The 26580-nt window shown below is 43.9% G+C and overlaps 1 protein-coding gene across 2 annotated transcripts; it reads left to right on the top strand.

The window, feature by feature from the left end:
* Positions 1–10765: 10765 nt before the first annotated feature.
* Positions 10766–12863, top strand: LOC123154828 (protein DETOXIFICATION 16). Of its 2 annotated transcripts, none has more exons than XM_044573454.1 (7): positions 10766–11544; positions 11647–11733; positions 11828–11884; positions 11966–12204; positions 12292–12410; positions 12498–12584; positions 12831–12863. In XM_044573454.1, the coding sequence occupies exons 1-7, from the start codon at positions 10766–10768 to the stop codon at positions 12861–12863; spliced, it is 1401 nt and encodes a 466-aa protein (XP_044429389.1). The 2 variants fall into 2 exon arrangements, with proteins under 2 accessions (XP_044429389.1, XP_044429388.1); XM_044573453.1 differs by lacking the exon at positions 12831–12863 and adding an exon at positions 12678–12728.
* Positions 12864–26580: the final 13717 nt, after the last annotated feature.

A 26580-nucleotide genomic window follows, 5' to 3' on the forward strand; every position in this document is an offset into this window, starting at 1 on the left:
GTCGTCGAGGGTTCGAGGGGTCGAGGATCGCCGAGGGGTCGAGAGAGGTTTCCTAGTGTCAAAGTATTGAAGAAATCCATGGCTTCTTCATTAGCCGGAAGTAACCAGGGCATGACGAAGTCCTCCAAAGTTATTTTGGAATGGTGTCCCGGATAGGATAATTTGCCTTTTTGTATGAATTTAAGCAAAGGCCTTCCAAATAACGATATTTGGAAGGTTCTTGCTGAACTTTGTACCAAAAAGCGAATTATCCTATCTAGGACTCCGTTCCAGAATAACTTTGGAGAGCTTCGTACCATCATGCACCTGTTACTTTCGCCTAATGATGAAGACATGGTTTTGTTGAATCCTTTGACACTAGGCAACCTCCCGACCCCTCGGCGATCCTCTCGAACATGAGAGGAAGAAGAGGATCACCGAGGGGTCGAGGGTTCCAGGGTCGTCGAGGGTTCGAGGGGTCGAGGATCGCCGAGGGGTCGAGAGAGAGATTTCCTAGTGTCAAAGTATTGAAGAAATCCATGGCTTCATCATTAGCCAGAAGTAACTAGGGCATGACGAAGTCCTCCAAAGTTATTTTGGAATGGTGTCCCGGATAGGATAATTTGCCTTTTTGTATGAATTTCAGCAAAGGCCTTCCAAATAACGATATTTGGAAGGTTCTTGCTGAACTTTGTACCAAAAAGCGAATTATCCTATCTTGGACTCCGTTCCAAAATAACTTTGGAGAGCTTCGTACCATCATGCACCTGTTACTTTCGCCTAATGATGAAGACATGGTTTTGTTGAATCCTTTGACACTAGGCAACCTCCCGACCCCTCGGCGATCCTCTCGAACATGAGAGGAAGAAGAGGATCGCCGAGGGGTCGAGGGTTCCAGGGTCGTCGAGGGTTCGAGGGGTCGAGGATCGCCGAGGGGTCAAGAGATAGGTTTCCTAGTGTCAAAGTATTAAAGAAATCCATGGCTTCATCATTAGCCAGAAGTAACCAGGGCATGACGAAGTCCTCCAAAGTTATGTTGGAATGGTGTCCCGGATAGGATAATTTGCCTTTTTGTATGAATTTCAGCAAAGGCCTTCCAAATAACGATATTTGGAAGGTTCTTGCTGAACTTTGTACCAAAAAGAGAATTATCCTATCTAGGACTCCGTTCCAAAATAACTTTGGAGAGCTTCGTACCATCATGCACTTGTTACTTTCGCCTAATGATGAAGACATGGTTTTGTTGAATCCTTTGACACTAGGCAACCTCCCGACCCCTCGGCGATCCTCTCGAACATGAGAGGAAGAAGAGGATAAAAAAAGAAGAGGAATAAGAAAAAAAGAGGATAAGAAAGAATAGAGGAGTTCTTCTCCTCTATTCTTTCTTCTCCTCTTTTTTTTCTTATTCCTCCTCTTTTTTTTATCGGGAACGAGGGTCGTCGAGGGACATAGATGTAGTGTCGTCGTTGTCGATATATACCCCCTCCCGATAGCTTCAACACGTGGGGGGGTCGATATTACCCCCTCCTTGAAGCGTTCTCGAGGCCACCCCAAACCCTTGAAGCATTGTCGAGGCCACCCTAAATCCTAGAGAAGCAGCGTCGAGGCCACTAATTAATATATATGATTCCTTACTATGATTAGGTAGCTAGTTCTACGTTTGCCACTAATATATCCATCTGTCATGTTTGAATAATAATTGCCATGTTGTAAATATTTGTAGAAACTATGGACACCGCCCGAGACGAAGCAAAAGAAGCGTTGTTGAGGGACATAATCACAGAAGGAAGTGATGCCGTCTCGTTGTTTCTCAACGACACCGATGGTCTGGAAGGAGAGGGTGAAGAAGCTGGCTACGGTGACCTAATGCCGGTGCAAGAAGAAGAACATGAGGACAGCTCCGGTGACCCAATGCCGGTGCAAGAAGGAGACCGTGACGACGGCTCCGGTGACCGAACCAAGTCCGACCAGGTATATATATTAGTTAAGCCTGTGCTAACTAGCTAATTGATGCATTCATTGTTTTGGTATGTACACATATTAATTAAGTCTTTGTTCTTTTTTCTAGCCCTCCGGATGAGGCCCGAAGAAAAAGTTGAGCTCGGATGAAAGGTTTGAGATCATAGCAATCGCGCCCGACGACCAACCGATTGAACCCATCCGAACAAAGAATGCATTTGTTGCTCAGTGCGGGGTTCTGGTTAGGGACAAGATCCCGGTAAGCATCCAGCAATGGTTTAAGCCGGCTACAGAAGACCCTGAGGTGTCTTATGTCAATGATATGCAGAAATATGATCTATGGACTGAGCTGAAGTCAAATTTCACCCTACCGCCAGAGGATAATCTAGAGAACCCAGTTAAAGAGCAATTAATCGCACAGGGTCAGGTGGCTACCTCGTAGCCCGGCCTAAGTGGGACAAGACTAAGAATGATCTGGTTGGTAAAGGGATCGATCCAGAGACAATTAACTGGCCAGACCGTTGCCGGACTTGGTTCTTCGGGGCTGGTGGAACCTTGGACCCTGTAACAGGGAAGTGCATTTGGACGAACGATCAAATGGACATACCTTTCAAGAAGCTTAAGCAGTATATCGAAGCAGCGCAGCAAGGGACGTTCTTTCCAGACAGAGAGAACGACGAGCTCACAATGGTCCTCGGGAATCCTGAGCACCCTGGACGGACATGAGGCACGCCAGGCTCCATTCTGTGGAAGGTTGGGTTTCCGGACGCAGGCGGTTACAAATTCCATGAGAGGAGGAAAAAAGTGCAGCAGACCCAAATGCAGGCGCTGCAAGCAAGGGTAGAGGCGATAGAGGAACGAGAAGCAAATCGCAGCAAACATACTGCCGAAGCTACCCCGCCATCTCAGCGCAGAAGCAGCGTGGCTTCCATCGAGCTGCTTCAGCCAGAGCATGCCTTGACGGCTCCTGCCAGCTATCCCGTGGGTGCTATCACGGAGTCTAAAAATTGCCACCTTATGACGCAATGGATGAATTTGAAGGTCAAGGCGGCTGTTGGCTCTGTTTATCCTACTGAACCCGGCGCAACTTTTCACTACCGGCCGATTCCATAAGGATATGCTAGGGTGATGGTGGATGAAATAACGGAATGATTTGAGGACCTCCAGCTTGACCACCCTACCGGTGAAGGGGAGACTAGGCTGGGGTCTGCTCTGAAGACTCCATGCCTATGGCGGAAGGAGCTCATCAACCTTCCGAACTGGACGCCTCCTCCACCGCCTCGTCCTCCGGCGAGTCAGGGCACTCCGCCTCCTCCACCGCCTCCTCCTCCGACGAGTGACGATCAGGGCACTCGACCGGCTCCTTCTCTAGCGCGTGGCGGCACTCCGCCTCCTTCTTCGCCTGCGCCGACGCGCCCGAGCAGCCAGCCTCCTCCTTCTCCGCCTTGTCAGCAAGGGCGTAAGAGACCTGCCGCCGCTCCGGCTGCTCCGGCGCGTCGTAGTCCTTCTCCTCCGCCTCGGTCGGCGTCTAGCAGTACAACCAGAGGCGGGAGGACATACAGATTTGGTCCTTCTCTGAAGACTCCAGAGAAGTTACCATACGAGAGGACCCCGGAGGAGAACGCCGAGATCGCACGAACCGAAGTGGATGACTGGTTTCAAGGGTTGAAAGCAAAGAGACATCCACTTCCGGAGGAGAAGGTAGATCCGGTGAAAGCGAAGCGCACTCTGGCTGCCCTGACAAAACCACCAAAGTCTTCGCCGAAAGGAAACTATGAGCGCATTATTGGAAAGGAATTTGCCGATGCGGAGTGGTCGGGAAGTACTGTCAGTGATCAAAGGCTGAAAGAACGACGATCTGGGAAACAAATTGCCCAGCTCGGCGAACAAGCGAAGCAATCGTGCCCCCCGCTCAAGGTGCCTAGCCACAACGTCGCTAATGATCCGAGGATGGTGCCCGGTTATAGCAATCTTGCAGATTACCTGCCCGACAATGTACATTATGAACCCATGGACGTGCAGATACAAAGATACGAGTACGGGAAGCCTCTCGTCAAAGATGAAAGATCTCTATCAACGATGATGCGAAGATTGCATGATTGGTACTTGAAAATCTGCAGAGACTCTGGGGGGAGGAGTACTTTGTATGTGAAAGTTAAAAAGGAGCATGACCTCGTTGGAATTGAACTGTTGCCTGTTCCATTTGAGGAGTTCTATCAGTTTTTCAATCAATTGGCCCTCGATAAAACAACCGTCGCCTGCTACTGTCTGTAAGTAGTACTACTTCTGCCATTAAGTTTCTCTATATAGCTCAGCTCTTACATTGCATGTATTTATAATCATCCTCACTATATTATGCAGATTGAAGATCGCCGAATTGAAGAAAAGACAAGTTGGTGATATTGGGTTCATTAACACATATCTCATAGATGCAACTCAGGTTAAATTTCATGCCGCAGCTACCGAGGCCAACTTGCTACGATCGTTCGTAATAAATGAAAACAAAGATATAATACTCTTTCCTTACAACTTCAAGTGAGTGTTACTGTCTTGTGCGTATTCGGTTTCCCTTATATATTAGTCAAGGTTATAGTAATGTAATTGATGAGTTATGCATGCGAGTGCAGTTTCCACTATATTCTCCTAGAGATTAAGCTTGAGCAGGGACTAGTAACCGTCTTAGACTCAAGACGAAAAGATCCCCAGGACTATGCAGACATGACTCAAATACTCGAGAAGTAAGTTAAATCGATCATTATCCACCATATCAGCAACTTTGTTCATTTCCTGATATATCAAGTAATTGTTTTCTTTGTCCAGCAGGGTTTGGAGAAAATTCACCAGAAAAGCTCCGGGACTGCCGAAGGAGCTGCAATTTAGACACCCGAAAGTAAGTATTATAGCAGCATGTTCCGCACATCTACTAGCCATTCAAGCGCTAGTTTCATCAATACCATTTAGCATTCTTGCTTATCAGTTTGATTGACCTCTATTTCTTATAAAGTGGTTGTGGCAGGAGTAAGGGAATGATTTCTATGGATACTATGTTTGCGAGTCCATCCGCCACACGACCTGTGAGCGGGGCTACACTGACGAACAATATGAAGTACGTAATAACAACATTCACAATTTTATTTTATTACCATCATTTGTGTTGAGTTTCATTCATTCATATATATATATATGTATTGACCCCCTTCTTTAAATTAGATGTTTCGGAAGCGGGATGAACTCCTAGCACCAGCTCGCATGCGAGCAATTCAAGAGGAATTGGCGGCATTCTTTCTTGACCATGTGATCCCTGAAGACGGAGAATTCTATGTGGACCCTGAGTCCGTATGATTATATTTGTAGGAGATAATTATTGTATATATGTAGCCGGTAGTGTCGGATAGATATACGAGAACTTGTTGTTCGACCAATCTCTCGGAGAAGGAGAGGTGGTCGATATCACTTCTCTTTGTATGCATATATGTTCATGACGATCTTCTGTTTCCTTCGTTTGCTTACTAGCTAGCTAGCGTGTCTAGTCCTCTCTATACGTATGTATAGTACGTAGCGTCGACCAAGCATGAACATAAGAGAGGACACTTCTCTCTATTAATTATAGCTAGCTAACACAATATATGAAACACCTAAATTAACCCCCCAAAACCACTAACCCCCCCTTTTAAAAAAAACAAAAACCCCAGCCACAGAAATGCTGACGCGTGGATGCCTATTGGTCCCGGTTGGTGCCACCAACCGGGACCAAAGGGTCTCCTGCCTGGGCTCCGCGCACAGGCCACGTGGAGGCCCATCTGTCCCGGTTCTGGATTGAACCGGGACTAAAGGGACAGGGCATTAGTACCGACCCTTTAGTCCCAGTTCCAGAACCGGGACAAAAGGCCCTTACGAACCGGGACAACAGGCCCTTTTTCTACCAGTGTGGATTCTTCATGAAGTAGTCTTGCATCAACATCTCGTTCCCGAGATGGCGATTTTGCGGAATGCAAAGACGGCCGACGGTCGATCCTTGCCGCCTCTTTCGGTTCTGATCTTCGTGCTCCTTCACGGCAAGGGCCATCACCAACGTCTGCTGCACATAGTTTGGAAGCAGCGTCTCAACATCCGAGTCGTCTGAATCGGACTAATCATCGACAAAAAACTTCTCGCAGGTCAACCAACTATGCATAGCGCTCGGCACAAAGCACAAGTAAACACTCACCGGCTACTCGTGGGCAGTGGCTCCCCGGTGGTTCGGCGGGTGGGCGATCCCGGGCGGCGACGGCGACTAGGAGCAGCTCGAGGGCGGTCGATCCGCGGCGGCGACGACGACCAGGGGCGGCTCGTGTCGCCGGATCCGGGGGGCGGTGTAGCGTATCGATGGTAGAGGGTGGGGGCGCCCCCACGGCGCGATTCCGCCCGCAGATTTGGCTGGAATCGCCAGCGGCGGACGGGCGGAACCAATGGTGGGCGGCGGCGAAAGGAGGTGGGGAAAGGGTGCGGGCTGAAATGTCCCTCCTGCCAACCGCTTTCCTGGGATACGAGGCACCGTAGGAGCGAGGCGAAAACCTGCGTATTCGCGGGATGGGGCCCAGATTTTACCGCGCCCCTCAAAAATATTTATGGGTCGGACGCGTTTGCGGGGTCTGGTCGGGCAGCTTTTTCCATGCCGACTCGCATTTTGACGGCTATTTTACAGGTCGTGGCTTTTTACGGGGTCTGCTAGAGATGCTCTAACCACGAGCAGCTAACTAATGACCGGCAGAAAACATAACTGATGCAGCGGTAACCATCAAACTACAGCATTGCGCAGGCTATGACCGAACAAACTGCATGATTTAGCGCCCACTAGGAGGGGGAAAATCCACTGAGTTATTATGCAAATAAATTAAACAGCCATCTATTGCATTAAGATTAATCAGCAAAATTTCATGTGCAAGAACGTATAGAACAATTAACAACAAATCTGCACGTACTAGTATTGGATAAATTCTGCAATTTGCCCATGTACAGCGCAGCCACGTCCGATCTAATTAGTGGCAGTTACGATGCAAAAAAAAAATTAGTGGCAGTTACAGAAGGTGAAACCGAATCCCTAACGAGCTAGCTAATTAGCTTTCATAAGCCGCCGCCCATACTCGCCCAAAAAATGTATCGAGCGTGGCGGCAATTACGGGAGTAAGCCCGAGGTGCGGGAAAGAAGCTGATGCGCGCGATCTGCGCTACTGGGTCCCCATTAAGATACATGAACCTGAAAGAAAACTCTATTAAGATATTTAATAGGTTCATGTATTGCTGTGTGCTCATTGTATTTGTATCTTTTTGATGTTCGCTTTGCCGAAAAATTGAATTCGTATGTCAAATGATGAACTGAGACTCGACAAAATCTCAATCCGTTGTGACTTAGAAAGATCCTTAATAAATACAAGAACTTAATTCAAAGTTCTAGACACCATATTCTCCAAACCTCTTGACATAGGGTACATGAATCTTCAAAACAGGCACCATCGTCCTGTCGCCAAACAAGAGGTTGACCTCCTATATGGACCAGCTCTGTCGGGGGCTCTATTCGTGCACTTGTACAGTGGCCTAGGGGCACTGTTTGCCCGCCGAAGCTCTTAGGGTGTTAATGTCTGCATAATCTGGACAAGCTTAATGAGGCATTGCCTCTAAATCAACTGAGTGTCAAAGGACAATCCATTTCAAAGCGTTGAAATTTCTTTTACTTTTGAGTGAATTGTTCCATGCTTTTGTTAAAGTTGTGATCCGCGCGGCGGTAAATCCTGTTTATATTGATTTGATCGATGGATCCTCGTTGATGAATTAGAGTCCTTGTTTTGCATCTACTTCAATTTTTTGTTCCAAAAGACGAGGAGCTCTAGAACCATTGGCAATGTTCTACTCAAGAACAGTGGGATCGGCGACATTTTTTGTGGTGTTTTGGTTCGTTCATTCGCTCAATTTAGACAAGTGAACAGTGCCAGTTCCATAGGTCGATTTGGGAAGCCAATGCCCCCCATTGTAGGATAGGTTGGCGTCATCTTCAACAGGCTTAACTGATGATGCTAGCAACCTGTTGTACACCCAAGATACTAAAACTATGGATCACCTTCTAGCACAGTGTACTCTGGTGCGCTGGGTTTGCTTCAAGGTTGGTGCCAAACTATTATATGGTGTAATTCGCCTGCGACCAAAGGCTACTAAGTCAGTGCTTGGTGCAGTTAGAGTGAAATACAACGTTACTTAGAAATGAAACCAAAACACTTAGCACTCTTATGTCGTCTATAGGTTCTTTGTGAGATTAGTTCCTATAGGATGTGTGTGCGCATGCGCCCAATCTAGCAGATCTTGTTTCGACCTTCTCTGTCTCTATCTCTATCTTGTCTATCTCTTCTCTACTACTTAAAAAGAATGTAAGGCTCGATGTTTCACTTTTCTTCTCACCACCCTTTTGTCCAAGCTTTCCTGCAATCACCTTAATTTACTTACCTTCGAAAGTAATTTCACATTAGCTTACTTACCAAGCTTCTTGTCGAAATATAAGGTAAATCACAAGCAAGATTTGGTAACCATTTATTTACACAATCAAATTAATATGGGGAGAATATTTATATCTCTTTGGAACGCACGAGCATTGTCCTAGTCTAATGAAAAGAGTGTGATTTCTTATGCTTTTGTGGGAAAAGAATCACATCAATATCAGCTGTTGTTGAAAGCATCCTGTAGAACATCCATCAGTAGGTCAAAATCTCTACTACTTAAAAAGAATGTAAGATATGATGTTTCACTTTTCTTCTCACCACGATTTCATCCAACCTTCCCTGCAATCACCTAATTTACTTACCCTCGAAAGGAATTTCATTTTAACTTACCTGCCAAACTTCTTGTCGAAATATAAGCTAAATCATAAGCAAGATTTGGTGACCATTTATTTACACAATCACATTAATATGGGCAGAATATTTATATCTCTTTGCAACGCACGAGCATTGTCCTAGTCTAACGAAAAATGCGTCATTTCTTACGCGTTTGTGGGAAAAGAATCACATCAATATCAGCTGTTGTTGAAAGCATTCTGTAGAACATCCATCACTAGGTCAAAAAGGAGTGGGAAACAACAACTATATATTATTTGTTAACCAATGAGTTGCTTTGATTAGTTAATCCAGCCCAAAGACAAAGCTGGTTGCCAAGTTGCATTTCATATTGTCTGTTGGTGTTTGGGCCACTCAATCCTCCATTTACTACAATTGTCAATCACATCATCTAACGCTCTAAGTTAAACAATTTTAACTGAGAGATGAACTCTCCTTGTGCATAAAGACCGTTGCAATGCAAAACTGTTCTCACTCACGTAATCATCGGTTCAATAGGACTTAACTAATGATGCTAGCAACCTGATGTGTGCCCAAGAGATCAAAACTAAAGATCGTCTTATAATGGCACACTCAATTCTCAACATTCTTATTGTGCCTAGATCATATCGATGCTGAACTTTCTCAATGATCATTCATCAACCTGTAGATTTAGAAATGAAACCTAAATGTTGCAAAGTTATCATATCGTTTGGCCTTGTGGCTTTATCAATTTAAAGTGGGGCGAAAGCCTACTTCGAGAGGAAAAATGAAGGCAAAACCCTCCCATGCTCTTATGTTGTGAATGGGTTCTGCGCGAGGTTACTTCCAGTATGTGTGTGTATGTGCCAGGTTTACGAGTCCTTTGTTCCGCTGGTTCTGGAACCATCCTATAGAACATCAACCACTGGGTCAAAGCGTGGCCGCCAAGTAACATTTCATATTGTCTGGTGCTGCTAAATGAAACATAAATGTTGTGGAAGTCACCATATCATTCGGCCTTTTGGCTTTATCAATTTAAAGTGGGGCGAAAGCCTATTTCAGAACAGAAGTGAAACTAAAACCGTTCATGCTCGTATGTTGTCAATGGGTTCCGCGCGAGATTACTTCCTATATGTGTGTGTATGTGCCAGGTTTGTGAGTCATTTGTTTCGATTTCTCTATTTGTATCTTCTCTACTACTTAAAAAGAATATTAGGTTCCCGTTTCACATTTTTTCCATCACTCTTTCGTCCAACCTTCCCCGTACAATAATCATCATCTTAATTTACTCATCTTCTGAACCAATTTTACTTTAATTAAATTACCAAACTTTTGATCAAAATGTAAAGTAAATCACAGGCAAAATTTGATAAACATTTGTTTACACAATCGCATACTATGGGCAGGTAAATCACTTCTAACAAAATATAAGGTAAATCATGGACAAAATTTGATGAACTTATTTACATAATCATATATTATGGGCAGGTAAATCAAAAGCTAACATACTAAAATAGTTTTATCACGTTGCAACGCACGGGCATTACTCTATCTAATGAAAAAGGCGTGCTTTCAGGCACGTTTATGGAAAAAGAATCAAATCACTATCCGCTGGTTTTGGAACCATCCTATAGAACATCAACCACTGGGTCAAAGCGTGGCCGCCAAGTAGCATTTCATGTTGTCTGGTGCTGCTTGGACTACTCGCAGTCCTCACATCATCTCACTGTCATCCAAGCAATTTTAACCGAGACGGGGAACTTTCCTCGTGCGTAAACTGACATTATTGCTCCGAACCAACGTCTGATGCTTGGCAGCCACGCTTAACCTATTATCACCACCACTGAAAATTTTATAATCTATGCAAACATAGTAATTTGCTACGCAGCTTCCACAGAGTCCACAACACTTCCCCATAAATACCTAACATGTCCCCTGCTTCCTCGCAATCCTAAGTTCCTAACTACTTCTGCTCCTGCTTCCAGCCTCAGCTGAAGCTGACAAGAATGGAGATGCCGAGCGTAGACGAGCAGCCCCTGCTCGTGGAGCTGGACGACAATGCGGCGGCACCGGAGGCGAAGCGACTGATGCGGCTGGCGGGGCCGCTGGTGGCAAGCGGCATCCTCCGGTGCGCGCTGCAGCTGGTGTCCGTGATGTTTGTCGGCCACCTTGGCGAGCTGCCCCTCGCCGGCGCTTCGCTCGCCACCTCCCTCGCCAACGTCACCGGCTTCAGCCTGCTAGCCGGCATGGCGAGCGCGCTGGACACGCTGTGCGGGCAGGCGTTCGGCGCGCGGCAGTACCACCTCCTCGGCGTCTACAAGCAGCGGGCGATGCTGGTGCTCACGCTCGCCTGCGTCCCCATCGCCCTCGTCTGGGCCAACACCGCCCGGTTCCTCCTGCTCCTCGGCCAGGACCCGGCCATCGCCGCCGAGGCCGGCGCCTACGCGCGGTGGCTCATCCCGGCCCTCGTCCCCTACGTCCCTCTCACGTGCCACATCCGGTTCCTGCAGACACAGAGCATCGTCCTTCCGGTCATGGCCAGCTCCACCGTGACGTCGCTGAGCCACGTCGCCGTGTGCTGGGCGCTGGTGCACAAGGCGGGCATGGGCAGCAAAGGCGCGGCGCTGGCCACCGCAGTTTCCTACTCCACAAACCTGGCTATACTGTCCCTGTGCACGAGGCTGTCCGGCGCCTGCAAGAGGACGTGGACTGGGTTCTCCATGCAGGCATTCAAGGAGCTGCGCCAGTTTGCGGATCTCGCCGTCCCGTCGGCCATGATGGTTTGGTGAGAAAAAATATATCCTCAACGAGTCTTTCTGATCTAGGTTTTCCATTCATGCATTTCTGATTTCACTAATGACATACTACTTGTTCTTAAAATTTGCAGCTTGGAATGGTGGTCGTTTGAATTGCTTGTGCTGCTCTCTGGTCTTCTGCCTAATCCTAAGCTTGAGACCTCAGTATTGTCAATATGGTAATCTCAACTCCAAAGACAACCTTTTGCATTTACCATAATTTCCCAAAAAAGCCCTTTCTGCATTCTGAGCTGTGATTATTGAATTCCACAGTCTTAACACCGGTGCTCTCATGTTCATGGTGCCATCTGGTCTCTGCACAGCCATAAGGTACAGTGCACTTCACGAACAAAATGTAGCTATATATGCTCAGTAGTCTCACTGATTTTACTGCATATACACTTTATTCAGTACACGCGTTTCCAATGAACTTGGTGCCGGTAGGCCTCACGCAGCGAAGCTGGCAACTAGACTGGTCGTATGCATGGCCCTGTTTGCCGGCTCAGTAATCTCCATCACAATGATTTCTCTACGCAAATTTTGGGGCTACATGTACAGCAACGAGGAAGAAGTCGTGACATACATTGCCAGGATGATACCTGTCCTCGCCATATCTTTCTTCATAGATGGAATCCACACGTCTCTTTCAGGTACATATATGAAATTCCCCACAATGCCACAGATTTACAACAATATCAAACATACTGACATGATCTTTGTCTGAACATCACATACAGGTGTGCTCTATGGATGTGGTGAGCAGAAGATTGGTGCGCGTGTCAACCTCGCCGCGTTCTACTTGGCAGGCATCCCTTTGGCCGTGTTGCTTGCATTCGTCTTGCATTTGAACGGGATGGTATGTACTATGTCAGCACGAACTTTACAGGTCACTCACCACATGATGCCTTTTTTTAAAGAGACCAAAAATTTTGCGCTTCCATAGGGTCTTTGGCTCGGCATCGTCTGTGGTAGTCTCACCAAACTTGTGTTGCTCATGTGGATCGTTCTTTCGATAAACTGGGAGAAGGAGGTAAGTTCAAGATCTTGCAATTTGTGTATCACCGTAAATTTTCCTTTGCACAACAATGTTTGATTCCTCTTATTGTTCTTTTATTTGAATCAGGCAATTAAAGCAAAAGACATGGTGTTAGGATCTTCTCTTCCGGCTGCATGAAGATAATACCCTATGGCGGGAACATCGCATTTTGTGATGCGGTCAAACATGCAAGCGAATGGAAACAAATCGATATACATAGCTATGCCATTTTGCTTCGAGAAGCATGGAGAAAATGTAGATATTGGGGACTAATTTTATAATGTAACGAACATTGTTTGACGTTGTCTATTCTTTCTTTCTCTTTTTTGAGCGAGTGATATTTTCAATTGTTTTGTAAGCAATCATTTCTTCCTATAAATATTTCTATGGTTCTTATATATTTAGTAGATATTATTTGCATCGAATACATATTTAGTAGTTAGAGGTGTAGAATGTTTGTGTGCGCACTCATCTTATTGGGCTGGCCCATTAAAGCGGTTATCAGAACCTCCTATGTGGTTTTTTCTTTTCGACGGCTGCAAATAGAAATGGCGTAGGCATCTTGGTCAACAAGAGCCTTGGAGTGGTAGACATCAAGAGATGGGCGGACCGGATTATCCTGGTCAAGCTGGTAGTTGGGGACTTAGTTGTCAATGTTATCAGCGTGTATGCCCCGCAAGTAGGCCATAACGAGAACACCAAGAGGGAGTTCTGGGAAGGTCTGGAAGACATAGTTAGGAGTGTACCGATTGGCGAGAAGCTCTTCATTGGAGGAGACCTCTATGGCCATGTGGGAACATCTAACACAGGTTTTGAAGGGGCGCATGGGGGCGTTGGCTATGGCATCAGGAATCAAGAAGGAGAAGATGTATTAAGCTTTGCTCTAGCCTATGACATGATTGTAGCTAACACCCTCTTTAGAAAGAGAGAATCACATCTGGTAACTTCTAGTAGTGGCCAACACTCTAGCCAGATTGATTTCATCCTATCGAGAAGAGAAGATAGGCGTGAGTGCCTAGACTGTAAGGTGATACCTAGAGAGAGTGTTGTACATCAGCATAAGCTGGTGGTTGCTGACTTCCGCTTTTGGATTCGTGTCCAGCGGGATAAGCATGCCAAAGTCGCTAGAAAGAAGTGGTGAAAGATCAAGGGGGATGTAGCTCAGGCATTCAAGGAAAGGGTCATTAAGGAGGGCCCTTGAGAGGAAGGAGGGCATGCGGACAATGTGTGGATGAAGATGGGGACTTGCATTCGTAAGGTGGCCTCGGAGGAGTTTGGAGTGTCCACGGGGAGGAGAAGCAAAGATAAGGATACCTGATGGTGGAATGATGATGTCCAAAAGGCAATTAAAGAGAAGAAAGATTGCTTCAGACGCCTATACATGGATAGGAGTGCAGACAACATAGAGAAGTACAAGATGGCGAAGAAGGCCGTAAAGCGAGCTGTCAGTGAAGCAAGGGGTCGGGCATATGAGGACCTACCAACAGTTAGGTACGAAGGAAGGTGAAAGGGACATCTATAAGATGGACAAGATCCGAGAGAGGAAGACGAGGGATATTGGCCAAATCAAATGCATCAAGGATGGAGCAGACCAACTCTTGGTGAAGGACAATGAGATTAGGCAAAGAAGGCAGGAGTACTTCGACAAGCTGTTCAATGGGGAGAATGAGTGTTCTACCATTGAACTGGACGACTCCTTTGATGAGACCAGCATGCGCTTTGTGCGGCGAATCCAGGAGTCTGAGGTTAAGGAGTCTTTAAAGAGGATGAAAGGAAGCAAGGCGATGTGCCCTGATTGTATCCCCATTGAGGTGTGGAAAGGCCTCGGGGACATAGCGATAGTATGCCTAACCAAACTTCTCAACCTCATTTTTCAAGCAAATAAGATGCCAGAAAAATGGAGACGGAGTACGTTAGTACCAATCTTCAAGAACAAGGGGTTGTTCAGAGTTGTACTAATTATCGTGGAATTAAGCTGATGATCCATACAATGAAGCTATGGGAGAGAGTCATTGAGCATCGCTTAAGAAGAATGACAAGTGTGACTAAAAATCAGTTTGGTTTCATGCCTGGGAGGTCGACCATGGAAGCCATTTTCTTGGTGTATGACAACTTATGGAGAGATACAAGGAGCAAAAGAAGGACTTGCATATGGTGTTCATTGACTTGGAGAAGGCCTATGATAAGATACTGCGGAATGTCATATGGTTGGCCCTGTAGAAACACAAAGTCCTAGCAAAGTACATTACCCTCATCAAGGACATGTACGATAATGTTGTGACAAGTGTTCGAACAAGTGTTGTCGACACTGATGACTCCCGATTAAGATAGGACTGCATCAGGGGTCAGCTTTGAGCCCTTACCTTTTTGCCTTGGTGATGTGGATAAGGACACAAGGGATATACAAGGAGATATCCCACGGTGTATGCTCTTTGCAGATGTTGTGGATCTAGCTAACGATGGTCCGACGGGGGTAAATAGAAAGTTAGAGTTATGGAGACAAACCTTGGAATCGAAAGGTTTTAGGCTTAGTAGAACTAAAACCGAGTACATGATGGGCGGTTTCAGTACTACTAGGTGTGAGGAGGAGGAGGTTACCCTTGATGGGAAGGTGGTACCTTAGAAGGACACCTTTCGATATTTGGGGTCAATGTTGCAGGAGGATGGGGGTATTGAGGAAGATGTGAACCACCGTATCAAAGTCGGGTGGATGAAGTGGCGACAAGTTCTACAGGACGGCTGTTCGACCCGCGATGTTGTATGGTTGACTAAAAGGCAACATGTTCAACAGTTAGGTGTGGCGGAGATGCGTATGTTGAGATGGATGTGTGACCACACGAGGAAGGATAGAATCCGGAATGATGATATACAAAATAGAGTTGGGGTAGCACCAATTGAAGAGAAATTTGTCCAACATCATCTGAGATGGTTTAGGCATATTCAGCACAGGCCTCCAGAAGCTCCAGTGCATAGTGGACGGCTAAAGTGTGTGGAGAATGTCAAGAGAGGTCGGGGTAGACCAAATTTAACATGGGAGAAGTCGGTTAAGAGAGACTTGAAGGATTGTCGTATCACCAAAGAACTAGTTATGGACAGGGGTGCGTGGAAGCTTGTTATCCGTGTGCCAAAGCCATGAGGGTCGTGAGATCTTATGAGTTTCACCTCTAGCCTACCCCAACTTGTTTGGAACTAAAGGCTTTGTTTGTTTGTTGTATTTTCTTGTTTTTAATTTTGTACAATGATACGTCTCCAACGTATCTATAATATTGTATTGCTCGATGTTATATTATCTACTGTTTTGGACATTATTCGGCTTTTATATTATTTTTGGGACTAACCTATTAACCGGAGACCCAACCCAGAATTGTTATTTTTTGCCTATTTTAGGGTTACAAAGAAAAGGAATATCAAACAGAGTCCAAACGGAATGAAACCTTCGGGAACGTGATTTTCTCACCGAACATGATCCAGGAGACTTGGACCCTACGTCAAGCAACCAATAGGGAGGCCACGAGGTAGGGGGTGCGCCTACCCCCCCTAGGCGCGCCCTCCACCCTCGTGGGCCCCCTGTTGCTCCACCGACACACTTCTTCCTCCTATATATACCTACATACGCCCAAACGATCAGATATGGAGCCAAAACCCTAATTCCACCGTCGTAACTTTCTGTATCGACGAGATCCCATCTTGGGGCCTGTTCCGGAGCTCTGCCGGAGGGGGCATCGATCACAGACGGCTTCTACATCAACACTATAGCCTCTCCGATGAAGTGTGAGTAGTCTACCTCAGACCTACGGGTCCATAGTTATTAGCTAGATGGCTTCTTCTCTCTTTTTGGATCTCAATACAAAGTTCTCCCCGTTGTGGAGATCTATTCGATGTAATCTTCTTTTGCGGTTTGTTTGTTGAGACCAATGAATTGTGGGTTTATGATCAAGTTTATCTATGAACAATATTTGAATCTTCTCTGAATTATTTTATGTATGGATGGTTATCTTTGCAAGTATCTTCGAATTATCAGTTTGGTTTGGCCTACTAGATTGATTTTTCTTGCAATGGGAGAAGTGCTTAGCTTTGGGTTCAATCTTGCGGTGTCCTTTCCCAGTGACTGTAGGGGCAGCAAGGCACGTATTGTATTGTTGCCATCGAGGATAACAAGATGGGGTTTTTATCATATTGCATGAATTTATCCCTCTACATCATGTCATCTTTCTTAAGGCGTTACTTTGTTCTTATGAACTTAATACTCTAGATGCATGCTGGATAGCGGTCGATGTATGGAGTAATAGTAGTAGATGCAGGCAGGAGTCGGTCTACTTGTCTGGGACGTGATGCCTATATACATGATCATACCTAGATATTCTCATAACTATGATCAATTCTGTCAATTGCTCAAAAGTAATTCGTTCACCCACCGTAAAATACCTATGCTCTTGAGAGAAGCCACTAGTGAAACCTATGGCCCCCGGGTCTATCTTCATCGTATTACTCTTCCAATACTTAGTTATTTTCATTGCTTTTATTTTACTTTGCATCTTTATCATAAAAATACCAAAAATATTATCTTATCATATCTATCATATCTCACTCTCGTAAGTGACCGTGTAGGGATTGACAACCCCTTATCGCGTTGGTTGCGAGGATTTATTTGTTTTGTTTAGGTGCGAGGGACTCGCGCGTAGCCTCCTACTAGATTGATACCTTGGTTCTCAAAAACTGAGTGAAATACTTACACTACTTTGCTGCACCACCCTTTCCTCTTCAAGGGAAAACCAACGCAAGTGCTCAAGAGGTAGCATACAATTACATGTTTTTAACACAAGTTGTACATTTTTATACATGTGGAACATTTTTGTCATACATGTTGAATACTTTTCAAATATGTGATATAGATTTTAGATTTGTGCTGGACTAATTAACAAGACATCTCTTATTTACTAACTAGAAGAACCAACCGTGCGTTGCAACGGGGCCACATTAACTTTAAGAGTTCAATATCAATTATGTCAATATTACATTTAATATTCTCATACATATCAAGTGACATTGACGATATTTTTACCATCAAATTCTCACACACACTCTCTCCCTCCCTCTTCCTCACTCTCTCTCCCCCTCTCTCTCTAACAAACACACATATCCATCTTATTGGGTACGGGACCATAATCCATCTATTTCACACGTACACGCGCTAGTGCATAATAATATGGATTATGTGTATTATATTTGCCAACACAACTGAGGGAATTAATTTCATGTAAATCGGCCAGCCACAGCTCCATGACAATCAATACATCTAAATTCTCAGCGTTATTTTTATGTAACATTGGCGAGAGGTAAATGACGGTGATTGTTTCCTTTGTTTGGAGATTGATTACCATCCGTGAGTTAAGCTGGGTACTAAAGAAGAATCTGATTGTGATACGTGAATTGATTGTTGCCTTGTACGTTTGGTTTTGGTATTTGAAGATTGATTACCATCCGTTAGTTGGGTTACCAAAGAAGAAATCAATCATCATATGTAAAAAAGGAACTATATTGCACATGCTTATACCTCATCTACTTGTGAGAATATATAGAATTGGAGCAAACAAAATAAGTGCAGATGAGAGATAAAACATCAATGAGGATCCCTAATGTCTTGACTAATATGTTGTCCTCCAGCTTGAGAGGCACCTACAAGGAAGGGCTAACATACAGAATCACGAGCCACTCCAATTTATGTCTCACACAACTTCATCTTCAACTTATTAATGATGTGTGAACCTCAACGTACCATGTGGTACTGTTGGAGGCCATGATGACCTGGTGCACCTGTGACTAACCAACGTTCCATCATGCGCAACGCCTCCTGGAACGCCTTTGGCATCGCATGACAGAAGGTAGGAACGCGTTAAGAGCAATTGAGGTAAAACAACAAACAAGTGGCACCCCTCTTGTAAATATGTAACATTAATATATTTTGCTAATTAAATGCAGTAGAAGCCTCTCATGTCATTTCCTCCTAAAAAACAAAAGAATGGCGCAATTGAATGGTGGTATCACACAATCCAACTCTTCACGTCAGCGAGCTCCTTAATCTGCCAAGCCCTATTCTTATTCAAAAGGTTGTGCAACCAGGACCGGTTGCTCCTACAATTTTGCTGTCGAGACATGACTTATGTGATGCAGTAAAGCACATGAAAGAGATGACGCCGCTGACGAGATCTTGGCGATTATATGTAACATAATCAAGCAGTGCTAGCTCAACTTTAGTGCCAATCAGCATAGCCTCTTTAGCTGATATATTATTGTTAAATACTGTAGCATTGCAGAGCTTATTGCATCCTTGTACACATGATCAATATCTAGTTATCTATGGACAAGAAAACATATGTATCTAGACCAGCGGGAACAAAGACAAAATCCATGTTAAACTTGTCACCCGGCGCACATGCACTTGCATACCAGCTCCTAGGCATGCACAAAGAAAAAACTGAAGCACACTGATGAAGTAACTCAGAAACTATGTTCCTGTCTTGAATACAAATAAAACTGACGGCCAAAGATGAACTGGTTAAGCATTCCCAAACATCACATGTTCAGAACTCCTCAAAACATAACTCCAACTATCAATCTCATAAATTTGAAGTTAATATCTCTCAATCATAAAAATAACATGCATCGGGTTGTCAATTGATTTTCGGATGCATCCAATATAAATCTCACGAAATGCAAGTTAATATCTTGCCAAAAGCAGGCGTTTCATAATGTTAGCAAATAAAGTTTTCAGAATACTGTATATACAACCACAAAATCATAAGAGAATGAGCGTATACAATCTACAAGGTAATGTAGCAATTTAGAGGTTGGGTACTTACTTCAGTAATAAAACAGGCTCAAGGTAGTAACAAGGATTCTTCTAATGCAATAATAAACAAATGTTCTGCACTGAAGACAAGATAAACAATTCCCAAAGTGCATCAGAGCATCACAGAACATTACTGGCAAGATAAATGCACGACGATACACCCGACTCATTTAATTAATAAAATTAAATTATCAGTAAATTAGTCACCAAACTGTTCAGATGAACCGGAACAGAGCCAACATATATCATCCTAGACAAACACAATATCAACCATTTACCTTGGTACTTTAGGGACCGACAGGAGGATGCATGTAGAAGCGCTTCTTGCCTGCGAATCCACAATCAGATAGAGAAATTGGAACCCATTCCCATCACCAACTGATAAAGAAAGTGAAAGCACAAGTGCTCCCTGGGTGATTTTGATAATTAATGACAACATATCTCTTGTTGGACTAATATCTTTACCTAGTATGTTTCAGACAAGTTCAACAAATTAAGTGGCATGGACTAAAGGATGTGAAACCCCCTTCAAGATGCTAAGGACAAAGGATTAGCTCAAGCTTCAAGATCAAGACTCTACATTTTCTATTTTAGTGATCCAAGATCACATTGAGTCTATAGGAAAAGCCAATACTATCAAGGAGGGATGAGGTGTTGCTTGATGAGGTTCTTGCTTCATAGTGCTTAGTGATATGCTCCAAAACCCTCAACTACCTTCCCACATCCACATATAACCTAAACCAAAAGTCAAACTCGGCCCCACCGATTCTTTCTATCCGGAGCCACCGAGTTCAGTTGACATAGCCACTGCCAGAAACCCTGATCAGTTCGGTCTCACCGACGGGATCTCGGTCTCACCGAGATGGGCTTGCAAACTCTCTGTTACCTATTGCAATATTTTTGGTCTCACCGAGATATGCAATCGGCCCACCGAGTTTGCTTGGCCAACTCTTTGTTTCACTTATTACCCAACTCGGTCCCACCGAGTTTGAGTAATCAGTCAAAACCCTAGCACATCGGTCCCACCGAGTTGCTCTAGTCGGTCCCACCGAAAACCCTAACAGTCACTAGGTTTGCTAAATCGGTCCGACCGAGTTTCTCAATTCGGTCTCACCGAGATTGGTAAATTGTGTGTAACGGTTAGATTTTGTGTGGAGGCTATACATACCCCTCCACCCACTCTTCATTCGTGGGGAGAGCCATCAGAACATACCTTCACTTCCAATACACATTTTCTGAGAGAGAACCACCTACTCATGTGTTGAGGCCAAGATATTCCATTCCCACAATATGAATCTTGATCTCTAGCCTTCCCCAAGTTGCTTTCCACTCAAATCTTCTTTCCACCAAATCCATATCCTGTGAGAGAGAGTTCAGTGTTGGGGAGACTATCATTTGAAGCACAAGAGAAAGGAGTTCATCATCAACACACCATTTGTTACTTCTTGGAGAGCGGTGTCTCCTAGATTGGCTAGGTGTCACTTGGGAGCCTCTGACAAAGATTGTGGAGTTGAATCAAGGAGTTTGTAAGGGCAAGGAGATCGCCTACTTCGTGAAGATCTACCGCTAGTGAGGCAAGTCCTTCGTGGGCGATGTCCATGATGGGATAGACAAGGTTGATTCTTCATGGACCCTTCATGGGTGGAGCCCTCCGTGGACTCGCACAACCGTTACCCTTCGTGGGTTGAAGTCTCCATCAACGTGGATGTACGATAGCGCCACCTACTGGAACCACGACAAAAACATCCGTGTCTCCAATTGCGTTTGAATTCTCCAAACCCTTTCCCTTACATTCTTCCAAGTTGCATGCTTTACTTTCCGCTGCTCATATACTCTTTGCATGCTTGCTTGATATGTATTGTGTTTGTTAAACTTGTGCCTAAACTCCACTTCAACTTAAAGAAATTAAAAAACTGCAACTTTAAGCACTTAGTGTCTAATCACCCCCTCTGGACACCTCTTCTCAATCCTTTCAATTGGTATCAGAGCATTGGTCTCCATTGCCTTGGTTTTAACACCATTGGAGGAAGATGGATGTGTCTACTTTGGGGAGTCTTAGACATAGAGTGCCTATTCTTGATGGAGAATATTTTCATGAGTGGAAAAATGAAATGCTTGAGATTTTCAATGAATATCACTTCAACAAGTATATTGCTAATCCTTGTGCACCTCATGTTGATCCCATGCATCCTACCCTTAATGAGTCAATTGACATGATTCACAATCTTAGAATTGTTAATATTATCACTAGAGGCTTGCCTAGAAACTTGATTGGATGTTTGCCTACTCTTAAGTGTGCCTACACCATATGGAAATTTCTTGAGGAAGTCTTTCCAAATTATTCCTTGAAAGATCTAGATGAAATCCTCCATAAATCTATTGCCTTGATTAAGATGAGTTCCAATGATCCCAAAATTGGTGACTGCTTATTTGAGCTTACTAATCTTACGAGTGCCAAAGGAGATGTTGGAATCATTAGCAATATCATTTCCAAAGCTATTAGAATTCATAAAGATAACTATAGAAATGATCATTTATCTAATGAATTACCGTCTCTAGGAATTATTCAATCACAAGATGATGTTGAACATAGATACTCTGATGAGGATGATGATGATAGTGACTATGATCTCGATGATGCGATGAGACACTTTGGTCTTATGGAAAATCTTCACGGCTACATGGCTGGAGGAAAGGAATGGGTCCTTGATAGTGGATGTACTGATCATATGACCGGAGATAAAGACATGTTCCGTGAGCTTGCTGGAAACGATGGCCCTCGAAAGTATGTCACTTTTGGTGATAATTCAAAGGGTAAGGTGGTTGGCCTTGGTAAGGTGGTCATCCCACATGATAGCTCCATACAAAATGTCATGCTCGTTGAATCTTTTAGCTACAACTTACTTTCAGTATCTAGACTTGCTGATTTCGGTTTCAATGTCCTATTTACTGAAGTAGACTGCCAAGTGTTTCATAGAGATAATCATAAAATGGTCTTTACCGGTATACGTAGAGGAGATCTTTACATTGTTGATTTCACTAGAAAAGCTGAACCTAAAACTTGCTTAATTGCTAAATCTTCTAAAGGCTGGTAGTGGCATAGAAGGGTAGGCCATGTGGACATGCGAAACCTTGACAAACTCATTAAAGGAAATCATATCCTTGGCGTTAACGATGTCATATTTGACAAGGATAGACTTTGTAGTGCTTGTCAAGCAGGGAAACAAGTTGGAGGAAGTCATCGCGCTAAGAACATCATGACCACAAGAAGACCACTCGAGCTACTTCACATGGATCTCTTTGGTCCAAATGCCTACAAGAGTCTCGGTGGTAACTCATTTGGTCTAGTCATAGTTGATGATTTTTCAAGATTTACGTGGGTGTTCTTTCTTGATGACAAATCGCAGGTCCAAAAGATCTTCAAAAACTTTGCTAGGAAGGCCCAAAATCAATTTGATGTGAAGATCAAGAAGGTTCGGAGCGACAATGAAATGGAGTTCAAGAACGCAAATGTAGACACCTTTCTTGACGAAGAAGGGATCGCACATGAGTTCTCGGCTACGTACACACCTCAACAAAATGGAGTTGTCGAGAGGAAGAACCGGACTCTTATCGAGATGGCAAGAACGATGCTTGATGAGTACAAGACGCCAAAACACTTTTGGGCGGAAGCGGTTGAGACAGCTTGTCATGCAACAAATCGCTTGTATCTTCACAGGCTACTCGGCAAGACGGCATACGAGCTCCTCACTAGTAACAAACCCCAAGTTGGATACTTTTGAGTATTCGGGTCGAAGTGCTACATTCTTGATAAGCATCGTCGTTCTAAATTTGCTCCTAAGTCTCATGAAGGTTTCCTACTTGGTTATGGCTCAAACTCTCACACATACCGTGTCTACAACAATTTCACCCGAAAGGTTGAAGAAACGGTACATGTGAAGTTTGATGAATCTAACAGCTCGCAAGTAGAGCAATTGCCAATTGATATCGGAGACAAAGATCCCTCGGAAGAAATCCAAGACTTGTCTATTGGCAAGATTCGTCCAATGGAGATAAAGGAGAGTACCTCGTCCATCCAAGTGGAAGCTTCTAACTCACGACAAGGTGAACGAAGAGTTGATATGGAAGCATCCACGAGTGGGACACACCAAGATGAAGAAAACGAGGAAGTGCACCAAAATGAACGTCAATAACCTCCTTCTCCACCACGACAAGAGAACGACAACGCCAACAATGAAGAAGGCCAAGAAGAAGAACAAGATGAAGAAGATGTTCAACCAAGACCCAAGCAAAAGCTTTCATGAGTTCGAACAAGAATTGCTAAAGATCATCCCGTGGAGCAAATCTACAATGATATCCAAACCGGGAGAATCACTCGCTCAAAAACTCGTTTAACTAAATTTTGTGAACACTATTCATTCATCTCTCGCATTGAACCTATGAAGGTTGAAGAAGCATTGAAAGATCCGGATTGGATAAACGCTATGCATGAAGAGCTAAACAACTTTGAGAGAAATCAAGTGTGGACATTGGTTGAAAAGCCCGACAACAACCACAACATCATTGGTACCAAATTGGTGTTTCGCAACAAGCAAGATGAAGATGGACAAGTGGTTTGCAACAAACCATGTCTCGTCTCCCAAGGCTACACACAAGTCGGAGGTATGGACTATGGTGAGACATATGCTCCCGTTGCTAGACTTGAGTCCATTCGCATCTTACTTGCCTATGCTAATCACCATGATATCACTTTGTACCAAATGGTCATTAAAAGTGCTTTTATAAATGGTGAAATAGAGGAGGAAGTTTATGTTAAGCAACCTCCCGGATTTGTTAATCCTAAGAAACCTAAGCATGTCTACAAACTTCACAAAGCCTTTTATGGTCTCAAACAAGCTCCTAGAGCATGGTATAAATGCTTGACCAAGTTCCTTATTGAAAAAGGCTTTGAAATTGGAAAAATAGATTCTACTCTTTTTACTAAAAGGGTTAATGGAGAACTATTTGTATGCCAAATTTATGTCGATGATATTATATTTGGATCAACTAACCCTCATTTTAGTGAAAAGTTTGGGAAACTGATGTCGGAGAAGTTTGAGATGTCTATGATGAGTGAACTCAAATTCTTTCTTGGCTTGGAAATCAAGCAAACTAAGGAAGGCAAGTTTGTCTCTCAAATGAAGTACACCAAGGACTTATTCAAGAAGTTCAATATGCAAGAATGCAAAGGTATGACTACACCCATGCCTACTAGTGAACATCTTGATTTGACCAAAGATGGTGAACCGGTTGATCAAAAAGTTTACCGCTCTATGATTGGTTCATTGTTATATCTATGTGATTCATGTCCCGATATCATGCTAAGTGTGTGCATGTGTGCACGATATCAAGCTGCTCCTAAGGAATGTCATCTTAAGGACGTGAAGAGGATAGTGAGATACTTAATACATACACCAAATTTTGGCATTTCGTATCCAAAGAGGGCTTCCTTTGATCTTGTTGGCTACTCCGACTCAGACTATGCCGGTGACAAGGTTGATATAAAGTCCACTTTGGGTACTTGTCAATTCCTTCGTAGATCTCTTGTGCCTTGGTCTTCCAAGAAACAAAACTCGGTATCCTTATCCACCGCCAATGCGGAATACATTGTCGCTGGTTCATGTTGTGCTCAATTACTCTGGATGACCCAAACTCTTAAATATTATGGGCTATATGTGAAACATGTTCCATTACTTTGTGACAATGAAAGTGCTATCAAGATTGCTCACAATCCCGTGCAACACTCTCGAACTAAGCATATTGAAGTTCGTCATCATTTAATTCGAGATCACGTTGCTAAGGGTGACATAAACCTTAAGCATGTTCGCACCGATAAGCAAGTAGCGGATATATTCACTAAACCACTTGATGAGAAAGTGTTTTGCAGGTTAAGAGGTGAATTGAACATCATTGATGCTTCAAACTTGGAGTAGGAACTCCATTGGATACATGCAAGACTGGAGCTTATGACTAATCCTTGATATTTCTCTTATGATGATAATCTTATGTCTTGGATATATTTGCACCTTGCATGTTATCAAACCCATGTAGGTACTTGGATGAATCTAAATCTATGAGATTGCAACTCACTCACATCTTGAGCAACCTCTACATCACCAAGTCTCTACACAATGGTGGTTGATGACAAGGAAGCACGAAACCTTTCAAACATATCCTTTGACAAATTCTATGTTGAGTTTCATGATTGTCATGTTGGATACACAAGTGCTCTTCCTTGCGAAAACTAACCAATGTAGGTAGATGAACTCAAAATCCAAAGGGTGCTCCCAACTCTTGATGAGCTACATCAACCTTGAGCAACCCACACAAGTTCAACTACATGATTACGATCAACACCACCACCCAAGGTATGTTATTCCATCTTAGAGAAGCTTTACTCCAAGTCATGAGTCAAAGCAACTCGACAAGATGTGAATACATCAAGATGCTTAAACGAAAAATGGTAACCCCATTTTGAGCTTAAATGATGAGTACGACCTATGATCAAGTGATCTCACTTGACTCCTAAATCAATGTACTCTAACATAGGTGACTTTGTCACCGCCCAACTCTAGATGAAGTTCTCTTGTGTTCCTTTTCTGTGTTCTTGCATTTATCCTATGCATATTTGTTTCCCCTTTCAAAAATAAACTTCATCTAGATCCTTTTAGTTTCTTTTCTTTGTTCTTTGTTCTTCATTTTCTGCATCCAATTCATTGCAAATCTTTGTGAGATCTTATTTGTCTAGTGAGCTGAGGTGACAAGTGTTTTTCTCTGTGATGAACTCGGTTCCACCGGTTTCATGTCTCCAGTCTAGCCGAACATTTTCGGAGCAACCGAAGCATACAACTCGGTGACACCGATTTCACTACAGGAAAAACATTTTGCCAGTTATTCCTGTTTTTTTTCTTGATCTAGCTCCACTCAATGAATCTTGTCCTCTGCAAGCATCACATTTACCTTAATACTTTGTACTGTGATTCAAGGACCGAACCCATTCACAACAAATTCCAGAAGACCCTTCTTGGAAATTGATGTCAAAGGGGGGGAGAGCGATCACATCAAAGCTTAATCATATCTCTAGGGGGGAGATCTCTAGGG

The sequence above is a fragment of the Triticum aestivum genome, chromosome 7A (assembly GCF_018294505.1).
Source record: "Triticum aestivum cultivar Chinese Spring chromosome 7A, IWGSC CS RefSeq v2.1, whole genome shotgun sequence".
NCBI lineage: Eukaryota > Viridiplantae > Streptophyta > Magnoliopsida > Poales > Poaceae > Triticum > Triticum aestivum.

Coding starts and splice junctions, on each gene's coding strand:
- LOC123154828 (XM_044573453.1), top strand. CDS start 10,766: ATGGAGATGCCGAGCGTAGACGAGCAGCCCCTGCTCGTGGAGCTGGAC. Junction 12,205..12,291: donor AATCCACACGTCTCTTTCAG/GTACATATATGA, acceptor CATCACATACAG/GTGTGCTCTATGGATGTGGT. Junction 12,585..12,677: donor CGATAAACTGGGAGAAGGAG/GTAAGTTCAAGA, acceptor TATTTGAATCAG/GCAATTAAAGCAAAAGACAT.